The following is a 12,950-nucleotide window of genomic DNA, read 5'->3' as shown; positions in this document are numbered from 1 at the left end:
GAGGAAAGGAGTCAGCCCATCTGGAGCGAGGGCTCGGCTCTGCTGGCCTTGTCCGGAGCCATTTGCTTGCCCCTGGCCATACAGAGGTTGAGCGAGTGTGTGGTACCTGCACAGCCAAATTAGCAGGAGGACCTGGGATCCCTCCCCCCCACCAGACCTTGGGTATGCACAGCCTGATGTGCAGCCCGAGCTCTCGTTGGCTTCAGAGAGGTGTGTGGGTGCTCAGCACCGCAGACCCTTTGGCCAGCAGAGGAGGTGGCCAGCACACTAGTTTAGACAGGGTCTGTTTCCTACATGCCAGAGCCCTTCTGCATCTCTAGCTTCTGTAGCCCTTTCCCCTGGTAGCAGCAAGAAAAGGGGCTAGTTCTCCCCGCAGCAAATGCTTGGTTCCAAGCGACAGTGTATGTGCTTTTGTTTTGTAGGAGCCAGACTATGGAGCCCTTTATGAAGGACGCCATCCGGGATTCTACGTGGAGGCCAATCCCATGCCAACCTTCAAGGTATTCTCTTGCTGTTTGTCTTTACAGGTCGATTTTAATGGCCTGCTCGCCCAGCTCTGCGCCTGGGGCTTTTGGGCTACCCTCAGCATCCAGCTTTGTTCTTGGGCTCCCCCTCACTCCCAGTTCTGCCCCCCATCTCCCACCACTGCCATTCTGCTTGCCCCTGGGGCTGCCCCCACCGCTACAGGCCGGACCTTTGCTGAGGGGAAATGAGGAGTTTCTGGTGGCTGGGCTGAGTGAGGACACTTTGGAGGACCTGACCCACTGCCCTGCTGTCAGGAATGCCTTCTCCTCCACCCCAATGCCTGCTGCCTAGACAGGAGTCCGTGTTCCTGCGCCTGGTTCCTGGCTCCTCTGTTGCTCTCATAGAGAGTTCAGAGGGATGGTGGGGGGGTTTCCTGGTTTCGTCCCAGCCCGTCGCTAGAGTGTGTGTGCATGGGTGGCTTCGGTGCTGTTCTAAGGTTGAGTCTGTTACTGTATCGCCGAGAAAGTCGGCCAAGTGTGGTTCCCTCAGCGTTCCCCGTGACATTTCATGGGTCTGTTCATCTGTTCTGCAGCCTTCATGCGAAAGTGATCAAATAGCTCCCGGCTGCAGCCCTGGCTCCGGGGACTGCAGTGCTTTTGGCAGTCTCTGTGTTTCAGAGGGATGTCTCTGAGATCTCCGTGAGGGCACTTCCCTCTCCTGGAAGCTCAACTGGTGGGGACTGAAGAATCTGCTTTTCTCCTGGTGATCAGAACAGGGTGCCTGGGTTCAAATGATCTGTTCTGACTCCCCCTGCTGGCAGCTTCTGGAGGGGCGTGATCTCCCACTTGCTGGCCTCTGAAGTTTTTGTGTACTGTAGATTCCACTTCATAACAATCCGGATGTTCATATTAGCAACTTCCAGTTAATGGCAACATTTTTCTGGGAACCTCACTATTAATGGGGTTTGAATATTGGCAACAGGCATGCCGCGTACTAGCAACTTCGTTTGTTTGTTTTTAAGAAAAGCCCCGGCTGCAGGCAGGGAAGGAATTGCTGGGATGTGCCTTCCCTGTCTGCAGCCCTTGAAACCTGCGTGCACACAGGGACTGCACAGGAGGTGAGGGGCTGTGGGCAGGGCAGTAGCTGGAAGGGGGCTGCAGCCCAGTTGCTGGGATTGCATGGTCTCTCTGCGCTCTCCAGGCTGCACCTTGCTAGGGGACTGCAGGCAGGGAAGGAAGCGCAGGGATTAGCAGAGCCCCAGCCTCTGGAGAGCTCAGGAAGAGGTATAGGGCAGCCCAACGGTTCCCCAGTGCCCCCCCTTCCTGCCGCTGTCCTACCAGCAGGCAGGGCTGCAGCCAGGAAAGGCTCCTCCCAGCATTTCCTTCCCTGACTGCTACCTCATGCACCTGCCTTCCGCTCATTAGCAACTGCCGGATAATGGCAACTTTTTGTGGGCAACCCAGGGGGGATGCTAATAAGTGGAATCTCCTGTATTTCTTTTCATGGGGTTCCTAGCAGTAAGATAAAGGAAACAAACCACACATTGGGTTCCTGTTTTGGTTTTTTCCCCCCTAAAATCTGCATGCGAGTTTGTATCATTTGTGTGTCGTCTGCAAAACACAGTTGCAAAGCCTGAGTGCAAACTGCATCTTATGCGCGTCATGGGCCACTGCCTGTTTGACCGTGTAAAGGTCCATTTGCACGTGATGTCTCCTGATCTGATTGTGCAGGGAGACTAAGTGCCCAATTGCACACAAGCCGTGTAGAAAACCAAGGCCGAGCTGTGACCCGTATCTGTCATTGCTTAGTCCAATAGCGCCATCAAGCTGGGTGGGGCAGCAACATTTCCTTTACTCATCTTTATAGCAGCCAGGCACAGGAATGACAGAGAAACAAAATGCAACACCAAACCAGGAAGAGACACGCTAGGGAAAATCAATGGCTCTTGCATTTGTGATGGCTGCCATCTTGGCCAGCACACCAGGGGTAGAACCAGGGTCCTCCAGAGCTAACAGCTGCTAGAGCTTGAGCTAAGGAGCCCAGGTTCCCTAATAGATGTGTAGCCTCTATAGACAGGCACAGCTAGGCACCAGAAACACGCTCTTAGCAGTGGGTTGCACATTGTCCTAGGATGGTTGCTAGATCCTGGCTCTTGGTGGACAACCCGAATGGCGGGTGCCCTTAGGCGAGCGAGCCCTGCCTGTGGAGTGGCTGTGCATAGGTTCTGTGTTACCCTGTGATCATACCTGCCATGGCGAGTGGACGAGGAGCTCTTGAAGGAAGGAGGCCTCATGCTGGTCTTGGTGTCAGCTGCCCAGCCTCATGCCTGGCGGCACTCTGTTGTTTTTGCAGTGTGCCGTCAAGGCCCTGTTTGACTACAAGGCGCAGCGAGAAGATGAGCTAACCTTCATGAAGAACGCCATCATCCAGAACGTGGAGAAGCAGGAAGGAGGCTGGTGAGCGACCCCCACCCCGCCCATTTCCTGTGTCTGCCCCCCATGGATGGTGGATGCCAGAGGATGAGCTTGGTGACCTTGCACCCATCCTAGCAGACGGGTCCCAAAAGCCAGCAGCCTCAGAGGAGAAGCCAGGGGTCTGCCAGGGTCATGGAGACCACTGGAGAGGAGGAGGCCTTTCTGCCGCCCTGTTCTTGTTCCGTAGATGAGCAAAGGATGCTGGTCTCTAGGACTGTCCATCTGGCACCAGCACTCAAACCCTTCCTACTTTGGAGGGGCACGTGGGGCTGGAGAAGTAGTGAGTGAAATTGAGCTGCGGGGCCACAATAAATGTGGTGGTGGAAGGGCGTTGGGAGGGACGGACCCATGAGCGTGGACGAGTGCCTCGCTGTGAAATGGCCACCTGTCAGTGGGGTAAACTCCACCGCTGCCCGTCAGCTTGTAATGAGCCATTCAAAATACAGTCCGTGGGAGCCGTTACGCAGCCCCGGTGGGGCCGGGACCCTTTTGGAGGGCCGGGGGCATTCCTCTGTGCCCGATGCCAGCAGAGCTCTCACAGGAGTGTGGTGAGAGGGGACAGGTTCTGCCGATTCTGCTCTGGCCGCACAGTGGCTCCAGGAGCTGGGCCCTTTCCGATGTGGAGCCTCCTTAGGGTTGTGTTCTTCTGAGATCCCAGGAGTTCCAGGGCAGCTCCCTGGGGCCGCTGGGGACTGTTCTGACAGGGATTGCACCTTTGTCTGTCCCAGGTGGAGAGGAGATTATGGGGGCAAAAAACAGCTGTGGTTTCCTTCCAACTACGTGGAGGAACTAGCCAGCCTCGGTGGCCAGGAGCCCGACAGGGAGGTGAGCGTGTTTCCGAGTGCCTGGGAAGGGACGTGGAGGTGGGGTGGGTTGGGGGTGTGCCAGCGGGAGAGTGGCTGTGTCTGAGCCAGAGTGGAATGCTTTCCTCCAGGCTGTTGGGACACGTGCCCCATGCTCAGGATTGGGGTGCTAGCGTGGCTCTGAGGTGCAGGGTGGGCTCGCTGCTGCACTAGTCAGTTCTGACATGCCGACCTGTGATCCGTTCCCAGCAGCAGCTAGACGAGAACAGCCCCCTGGGAGTCCTGCTCGGAGGCACCCTGGATGTGCCGTCCTGCCAGATAGGTAAGCACTGGGGTGGGAGTGGGGTCGGCTGCTTTCTCATTCGCACCCATGCGTGGGTCTTGCTGGGAGCTCCCTGGCATGAAGGGGCCTGGTTTCCCTCTCCACCCACAGCAGCTCCAGTTCCTGGAGCCCAATGCCGCACCTCCTCTCCTGCCCTGCATCCCCTGGACACCTGGGGTACATGGCTTCTCTGGGGGCTTGGGGAATCTCCCACTTTGAGCCCAGGAACAGCGCTCGGCAATGGACTCAGGGGTGCCATGAGCCTGCTCCCCCAGCTCTGGGCAGTGAGGCCAGGAATCAAGCCCAAGCCTCCTCTAGATCACTGGCCCATTTCCATTCCCCCCCGCCTCGTCTCTGGTTGTCATAAACCTGGAGGCCAGCGAATTGGGTACAGCTCGGGACCTGACTGTAGGAAATCCACCCGGCACTTGTTCCTTTCCCTCCCCTCACTAATCGCAGTCCAGACCGCAGAGGATTTGGCTGCATGAGTGGTTGTGACCTTCCCCTTCTCTCCCTCTCCCGTCACAGCCATCCGCCCCGAGGGGAAGAACAACCGCACCTTCGTCTTCTCCATCAGCAAGGCCTCCATGTCGCGCCCATCCATGGACGTGGCGGCTGACACGCACGAGGACCTGCTGGACTGGGTGAAGAAGATCCGGGAGGCAGCCCAGACTGCCGATGCCAGGGTGAGTCTGGTTAGCCACCTCGCCCTACAGGCCCCTAGCATCCTTGGGGATGGACACCAGGTCCTCCTAGAGCTGGCTGCTCAAGCCCAGACGCCTGTTCCCACTGAGCCTTGTAAAGGGAGTTCTGCTCCCAGCCCTTGGGAAGAGGGACAGGTCCTGGTAGAGGCTGGAACAAGCAGCTGAATAACCAAAGCGCTCCTCGCTTGGAGAGAGAGGGGCTTAAGGGAAGGGGAGACTGTAACCTCCCCCATCCACTCTGTAGATGGCTAGTTCTCTGGTGGGTGGAGGCAGGCCAGGGAGCGCCCTACAGTGTGGGGTGGAGGTAGGACGGAGGGAGTTGATAGTCATGAATTTTCATAGTGATTGAAGGGCACAAGCCCCACTGAAGGCCACTAGGACTTGTGCTCCTAAGTCACGTCAGGGGCTTTTGAAGCCCCCTTCTGCCCCCAAAGGCTTTCAGGGACCATAATGTTTCCTAGTGCAGAGTCCAGCAGCCTCCAGTCACGGTGACTAGTGATCGCTCTGTAGCCAAGGTCACAGCTGGGCAAATGCTGCTGCTAGCGCAGGAGCCTTGGTGACTTTGTGTCTGCCTCCTGGCAGCTCTCCGAAGGGAAGATGATGGAGAGGAGGAAGAAGATCGCCCTGGAGCTATCGGAACTCGTCATCTACTGCCGGCCCGTCCCCTTCGATGAAGAGAGTAAGTGCAGGTCCCCAGAGTGCCGGTACACAGCAGACAGGCTGCGGGTGCATTATAACCCCCCAAAATGCCCCCAGCACAACCTGGCCTGACTGTCTGTCAGAGGTGGGCTGAGCTGCTGGGCACAGACCCCATTCGATTTAACCAGAGGTTTGGGGTTCAAGGCCAGATTGGAAATAAGTTGAGGTCAAGCTCCTAAGATTCCAAGCCCCAGGTGGTGGAAATCTCCCACAGCCAGCTGTTCTCGAGAGATTTCAGCCACCTGCCAACGGGATCTGGCCTAGAACCAAAGCCACCACAGTGGGTTCGGATCTGGGGATTCAGGCCAAGCTGTCAAAGCCGCCCGGGGGATATTGAGACACAGAGCTCCCCTCAGAATTAACGGTGGCTCTGGCAGTCTCAGCTGTCTGCCCCCACACCTTGCGCCCACACACCTTGGGGCAGTGAGTCACAAACTTTTTTACTGACGACCCCTTTCACATAGCAAGCCTCTGAGTTCGGACCCCCCTAATAAATTAACACCCTTTTAAATATATTTAACACCATTATAAATGCTGGAGGCAAGCAGGGTTTGGGGTGGAGGTTGACAGCTTGCGACCCCCCCATGTAATAACCTTATAACCCCCTGAGTGTCCCGACCCCCAGTTTGAGAACCCCTGCCCTGGGGGATAGCAGGTGGAGGGCTCTGGAGATGCCCAGAAGCATCTCCGATCTAGATCAGGGTTAGTGGAGGGAAGAGCTGTGTGGCCACAGATTGGCTAAGGGAGGGCTAGGGGAGGACCAGGAGAGTGTCTAGAGCAGGGGCTGGAGGAGGGGGCAGTGGTCCAGCTTAGGCAGGGGGCGGGGTTGGATTCGGACAGTCTCTCCTCCCTCCCCTCCCCCCCCATTCAACTGCAGGGTATTTGCTAGTCACACGCTGAAGAGGCCTGTGCCAGGGAGTCAGCTTGCAGGTGGAAAGGGGAATGCAGACCCTGGTGATCTCTTGGAGGTGGGAGCAGCTCCCCCAGCCTTGTCCAGGGGCGATGGAGCTCCTGCGTGACGAATGACCGCTCCGTGTCTCCTGGCAGAGATTGGCACAGAAAGGGCCTGTTACAGGGACATGTCGTCCTTCCCCGAGACCAAGGCGGAGAAGTATGTCAACAAGATCAAAGGCAAGAAGTTCCTGCAGTACAACCGGCTGCAGCTCTCCCGCATCTACCCCAAGGGCCAGCGCCTCGACTCCTCCAACTACGACCCCCTGCCCATGTGGATCTGTGGTAGCCAGCTAGTGGCGCTCAACTTCCAGACCCCAGGTGAGAGCTGCCTGCCAGGAGGGAGAAGGGGAGGGGGGCATAGCTTGGGTGCCACACAGAGCTCCCAGTTAAAGGTGCCCTGCCAAACCCCCCTCCCTGAGGTCAGTCCCACCCAGCCACTTGCCCCTCCCACAATCGCTTCAGGACACACAGTGTCACTAGCACGTGACGCCCCCTGCGATCGCTGACACCTGAGCAGAAGAGTGGGGTAGGTGAGACTCCGCTTGCAGCCCATCTGGCCCATTCCATTGCAGGCAGAGGGGCTTCATTCCTCACTCTCTAGCGCAGCATGCGATCCTGGCGCTCGGTCCCAGGCCCCATGTTACTGGGGGGACACTGACCCCCTGCATAGGGAACAGCAACAGAATGCAGAGGGCTGCAAGGACAGATGGATGGGGAGAGATGGAATGAGTGAGGGCCTGTGTCGCAATGCGGGCAGGGGAGGTGGAAGCCTATAAGTATTTAGGGGGTGAGGGGGATCCTCTAGGGCAGTGGTTCTCAACCTTTCTTCATTTTGCAGGCCCCTAAAAATTTTCAAATGGAGGTGCTGCCCTTTGGAAACCTTAGACATCATCTGTGGACCCCCAGGGGTCTGCGGCCTACAGGTTAGGAACCACTGCTCTAGGGTGCTACAGGAGAGGATACCCGGCAGGAATGGGATGGGGTTAAACAGGGGAACTGGACATCGGGACAAACTGTGTGTGATGTACCAGGCTGTAGAAGGGAAGAGGTGGAGGAGGCCCTAGGCTGGGTGACATGCCATACAGTGCCCTGTAGGGACAGAGCCAGTCCTGGTGCTGGGACAATGAACTGTGCAGTCCAGTAACTTCTCTGATCGTGACTGCCAGTCCGTGTTGAAGCGATCACTCTCTGCCTGTCTTTCTCAGACAAGCCCATGCAGATGAACCAGGCCCTGTTCATGTCCGGCGGCCAGTGTGGGTACGTGTTGCAGCCGGCCAACATGCGGGACGACCTCTTCGACCCCTTTGACAAGAGCACGGTGCGCGGGCTGGAGCCGCTCTCGGTCTCCATCGAGGTTTGTACTGGCCTGAAGCCCTGCCGTTACCTGGTTACCTTTCCCCTTACGAAAGGAATGGCTGTCCCTGCTGTGATCCCCCAGAGTGCCCCACCCCTGTTGTGTGGGGGGAGCAGAGGACATCTGCCAAAAGCCCTGTTCCTGGTTTGTCTGAGCCCTTGCTGGGAGGTGAGGGGCCTGGCTGACTGCATGGGAGAGGCATGTGGAATCAGCCCTTTTAATCCTACCTGGGGACACTGGTAGAGAATTATGTTTCTCCCCTAGGCCTCTGGCATCTTCTCACTCAGATTGTCACGTGCTCTTTATTGGGGAGGCTTTGTCCTGGCCCCGTTAATACCCGCATGGTTCGGATTTGGGCAGCAACTCTTGAGCCAGAACCAAGCCCAGATGTGGTATGCTGCCTTGAATCTAGTGGCAGGAATCTGCTTGGAAGCATAAGATAGAAGAGGAGAAGCACCCCCTGGAACTGCCAGGGAAGAGAAAAATGACCATCTTCTGTCACCAGCAGGTGGTGCTCTGCCCCTGCAGGACCATATACTTCTAGGACAGCTGCTGTCCAATCACCAGTGTGATTTCGGCTTTAATGATAAGTGTATGTGAGGGAGGGAAAACGCATGCGCGTGCACATGGCTTGCAGCCAAAGTGATGCTCTCACAGGTGGTTCATTAAGGTTGATTTAAAACACAATGACCCCTTGCTCCAGGCCTGCGAAAATGGTAGTGCAAGACATGAACCGATTCCCCCAGATATAAAGATCTTTCCCAAGCAACCCGAAGCAAGCTTTTCCCTTCCCCTCAGTTGAAGCCCCCCCGGGAGCCTGGGGAAGTAGACTAGCTTCGCAGAGCGACCGGAAGGTTAACAAAGCTCAAGGGAGGGCTCAGCTGATCTCTACTGCCAGGGTACTGCCCGGGGGGGGGGGGGGGAGAGGCAGCTTCTCCAAGAGCAGGGACTCAAAGAATTTAGGGCTAAATCCCAGCTGCCTTCCAGCGAAGTGTTGCAGTAACACGCCCTAGTGGTTTTAACAGCTGGGGTGTAATCCTGGCCCCACTGAAATCAGTCAATGAGATTTTGCTATTGACTCTATTGGGGCCCTGCTCTCTTAATGGCAGCCTGATGCTAGCATAGGCAGCCCTCCTGGAAGTGCAGTGACCTGTCTGCAGTAATACCCCCTGTTCCCACATACTGTGGCGCTTTCCTTAACTAGCTCTCAAAGCATTTTATGAAGGAGGTCGGTATCGTTATCCCCATTGTAGGTGGGGAAACTGAGGCACAGAGTGGCGACTGTTAACTCACTGGCCCAGCTACTCCCTGGGGCAAGTCTGAGGCCCAGCAGGGATCAGACATGTTGAGGGTAAGAGGTGGTACCAATTGCACTTTCTCAGGCATTTCATGGTAGTGAGAGGATTCCCCTTGGGGCTGAAGAAAAGCTGGGTCCCCGAGGGTTTGATGCCCACGAGAGTTACCAGGTCTACTGTCCCTCAGAGCCAGTGAGAGATCTATTCACAGGGAAGGCGGGGTCACCTCAGGATTGGCTTCCCCAATGGTATCCCTCCCTGAGTGCTGCCTGAGCTCATGATGGCCTATTACAGGGTGAAGGCATCTGACACCGTGTCCTTTGTCCTTAAGGATTTGGCTATAATAATATTACATCATTCCCTAGCAAAGACCCCCTGACGCCATGTGGGGTCTAAAAGGAGTTCCCCTTCCTGGAGGATAGTTACTGCTGTACAGGCCAGGTGCACTGGGGAAAGGTTGCCTTCAATTGTAGCATCTTTCTGTACCGGTAAGGCAGGATGGCCTCCCCAGTAAGGGGGCCTTGGTCATCCACTCCAAGCTGGTGGTTCTGAATTAGCTAATACGGGATAAAACCAAGCAGTTGAATGAAAAAGGAAGGATGTGTGGGTTCAGTGAATGGGGCTGGGAGGCGGGATCCTTGGGTTGTGTCCATGGCTCTCTGCGTGACTTTAGCCTTTGTGCCACATTCTCCCCAGTGTGTGTAATGGATGTGTCTTCTGGACTGGCAATAGGGCTGATCCTGCTGTTCAGGGATGTGCAAGGGAACAGAGTAGTTCTCGCCCCACTCCACATCAGTCCATTTATTCCTACCCCCTCCATGTCAGACAGTCGTACTGTGCCCCTCTCCCTGTGGGTTGGAGGCAGGGCAGCACTGGACAACCAGCCTGGAGCCAGGGCCGCTCCACTGGAGAAGCCCCAAGTTTCCCCCAGATTGCTGTCTTTCTGCCCCAATACTAAGCATCCCTAGGAGATTGAATGGCCTATATTGGAGGTCAGGAGAGCACTCAAAATCTTCCTCAAGCACATGGAGCCATATCGGAGGTCCACAGCACTTTTCATCTTGTATCAGTGTCAAAGGGAAGGAGGCCTCTAACTCCTCCACTACAAAAAAGGATTAAGGCATATATTGTCGAAGCCAATAGAGCCTCTGGAGTGAGTCCACCAGACAGCAGTAGAGTCCACTCCCCAAGGGGTTCAGCGACCTCTTGGGCAGAAAGGTCTGGTTCTTCACATAAAGAAATCTGTCAGGCAGCTACATGGCCATCAGTATTCACAAAACACTACAAGGGTGATGTCCTTTCTTCTTCGGCTTCGGCTTCAGGAGCAGGGTACTTCTGAATGTGCATCCCCGGTAGTAATCCAGGCTCAGCACATAGTTTTAATCCTCCCAGCCTAGGGTTGAGAACTACTTAGCGCATCCCACAATGCAACATGTCGAACAGGGGGGTGAGAGAGAAGAGAGGAAAAATTCCTTCTTACTTGTGAATTTTCCTTCTAATACCTTCCCTGTTTGACAGTCTGGCCCACCTGGAGAAGGATTCACTTCTAGAATTGAAGTTGATGCTTCTGTCCTCTGTTTTCCCACATTAGCATGGAACATGCTTGTTTGCATAAGGGAATATTGGTCTATTGCCTAGGGCTCTGTTACAGGTTCCTATGGTAGGTGACATAGTGGTATATGCAGTTAATAATGTTCAGCTTTGGAAGCTGTCATTCTGGGATTCTGCAGAAGGTGGTCCTGCCGCTGGGCTGGCTGTCAATCCTCGTTCTGCTTGCAGGGGGAGGGGGAGCACCCTGCAGTACAGATTGTCAGACAGGGTGGGTGTTAGAAAATTCACAGGTCAGAAGGCAATTTTCCATTCTCATCATTACCACAAATTCTTTCTTCCTTTTTGTAGATCCTTGGGGCACGACATCTTCCCAAAAATGGGAGGGGGATCGTTTGCCCGTTTGTGGAGGTCGAGGTGTCTGGAGCGGAGTACGACAATGCCAAACAGAAGACTGAGATCGTGGGTGAGTACTGGGGTTGGCTTTCCCAATGGAGCCACGGGCGCAAAAAATCTCAGGCGCAGTTTGTGCCTGCAAAACAGGAGCCCCTGATAGAATGTGCTTCACCCTGTTTGTAAACGGTTTCCCTTCCCATTGATCCTGGTGTGTGATCTGACACTTGGGCATGCATCTTCACTAGGGGAAAATACTGTGTTAGCGAACACGAGGGAAATTCCTCGTGAAGACTCAGCACTTTGTAGTTTTAACAGGAGCTAGGCTAGGCTTCTCCACAGTCTGTACATAGACCCGCTGCTCTTCGCCAGGATCTTGCTTCATGTTAGCTGCCTCTGCCTCCGCCCCCCACACACACTTTATTGCGGCTCTCACCCTTGAGCCTCCAGGCATGGGGCCAGCGAGAGGCTTGGGAAGCCTCGTGCTCATGCTAAACATTAGTCCTGAATGTACTGTGGGCGCCGTTTGATGTGGTGAGCAGCGTTGCACACCCTGCAAATAGCTCAAAGCTTCACTGAGCCAAGCAGGGGCTCTATTCCGGTACTGCATGGTGTGAGCTCAGTGCTAATGGGGGACATGGCAATGTGAGAAGCACATTTCCACCTGCAAACACCACAGTTCCTCTAGAGACCAAGACTGTAAATGAAAGAAGCTAGCAAACCCTCCCCACACACACAATTTCTCTGTTGTTTCAATGTGTTTCCTCTGTGTATTTGACAGCACTTCGGGGATAGTCATTTTCATGGTTTTCCCCTCTATAGACAGCTGGGGTGAAATTCGCCGCTAGTCACTTTCCCCTCTGGCTGAAAAGATCTGAAGAAACCTCCATCAGAGGAGCAGAAATCCTTATCTGTGTTCCCTTTGAAGGGATATCTTTTAATTCTAGTACTTGCTATTTAAAGGGTGCGGAGGGGGGGGGGCACTGTCAGAAAATGGAGCTCTTTTTTTTTTTTTTTTTTTTTTTAAAGGGGCCAATATTAAAGAATTCCAGTTGACATTGTCCCTTCAAAGCGTGTAACCATGCCACATTGCAGGCGCTTGTTCTCCTGAGGCAAGAGTTACGAGAATTCTTCCTCGCCTCAAAGCATGCTGGGCGGCTCGGAGACTCTTTGAATGATTTGCCATTTGTAGCTAATGTAGAACTGAGGGGTGAATGGCAAGTTTGCGGGACTCAGTCTCACTCCAAGGCACAGTGGCAGGGTTTTGAACTTCATGCCATACCGTCGAAGGAGGTGTGAAGGAATGTTGGTTTAACTGTTACGGCAGGGGAGTGGGTGTCCACTGTCCTGGGTTCACTCCCTGTTGTGCCATGGACTTGAGGCATGAAATGGGGCAAGTCACTTGAGCTGTCTGTGCCTCAGTTTCCCTCTCTGAGGTTTATAACGCTGAGCTGCCTGAGTGAGCAGATTGATGTTGCGCTAGGTGCTGTACAAATAGAGAGCTCAAAGCCCAGAGCTCCTGGACAATTGTTGTTAGATCTGTAGGTGCCAAAGGAAACAAGATTTCTGGAAGGGAGCAGTTGCCAGCGTTCACTCCAGACACTAAATGAGCCAGACTTCAAGTAAATTTTTCTGAGAAATCAAACGGGGAGAAGCCGTGGGGAAGCTCCATACTGCAGCAAAGGGAATGTTGGGGCTGGTGTTTGATTGATTTATTGTGCTTTTAAATAGCGGACAACGGCCTGAACCCCCTCTGGCCCCAGAAGTCCTTCAGTTTCCAGGTCAGCAACCCCGACTTTGCCTTCCTGCGCTTCGTGGTGTATGAGGAGGACATGTTCAGTGACGAGAATTTCTTGGCGCAGGCCACGTTCCCAGTGAAAGGCCTGAAGACAGGTAAAGTTGGGTGTCTGCACTCGTGTGTGTGTCCTTCCCGCTGTTG

General features: G+C 54.8%; 1 protein-coding gene across 4 annotated transcripts in view; it reads left to right on the top strand.

The window, feature by feature from the left end:
- PLCG1 (phospholipase C gamma 1) overlaps positions 1-12,950 on the top strand; it is a 101,371-nt gene that overhangs the window by 83,795 nt on the left and 4,626 nt on the right. For 2 of the 4 annotated variants that reach the window (XM_054045965.1, XM_054045963.1), the window contains exons 20-29: positions 423-500; positions 2,818-2,921; positions 3,668-3,764; positions 3,995-4,064; positions 4,593-4,750; positions 5,351-5,447; positions 6,515-6,739; positions 7,627-7,775; positions 10,970-11,084; positions 12,743-12,904. In XM_054045965.1, the coding sequence (XP_053901940.1) occupies positions 423-500; positions 2,818-2,921; positions 3,668-3,764; positions 3,995-4,064; positions 4,593-4,750; positions 5,351-5,447; positions 6,515-6,739; positions 7,627-7,775; positions 10,970-11,084; positions 12,743-12,904 (1,255 nt within the window). Of the gene's footprint in view, positions 1-422; positions 501-2,817; positions 2,922-3,667; positions 3,765-3,991; positions 4,065-4,592; positions 4,751-5,350; positions 5,448-6,514; positions 6,740-7,626; positions 7,776-10,969; positions 11,085-12,742; positions 12,905-12,950 lie in introns of all 4 variants that reach the window. The other 2 variants (XM_054045964.1, XM_054045962.1) reach the window with 1 other exon arrangement.

This window comes from Malaclemys terrapin, chromosome 12 (assembly GCF_027887155.1).
Source record: "Malaclemys terrapin pileata isolate rMalTer1 chromosome 12, rMalTer1.hap1, whole genome shotgun sequence".
Lineage (NCBI taxonomy): Eukaryota > Metazoa > Chordata > Testudines > Emydidae > Malaclemys > Malaclemys terrapin.
This window is presented reverse-complemented; position numbering and strand designations above follow the sequence as displayed.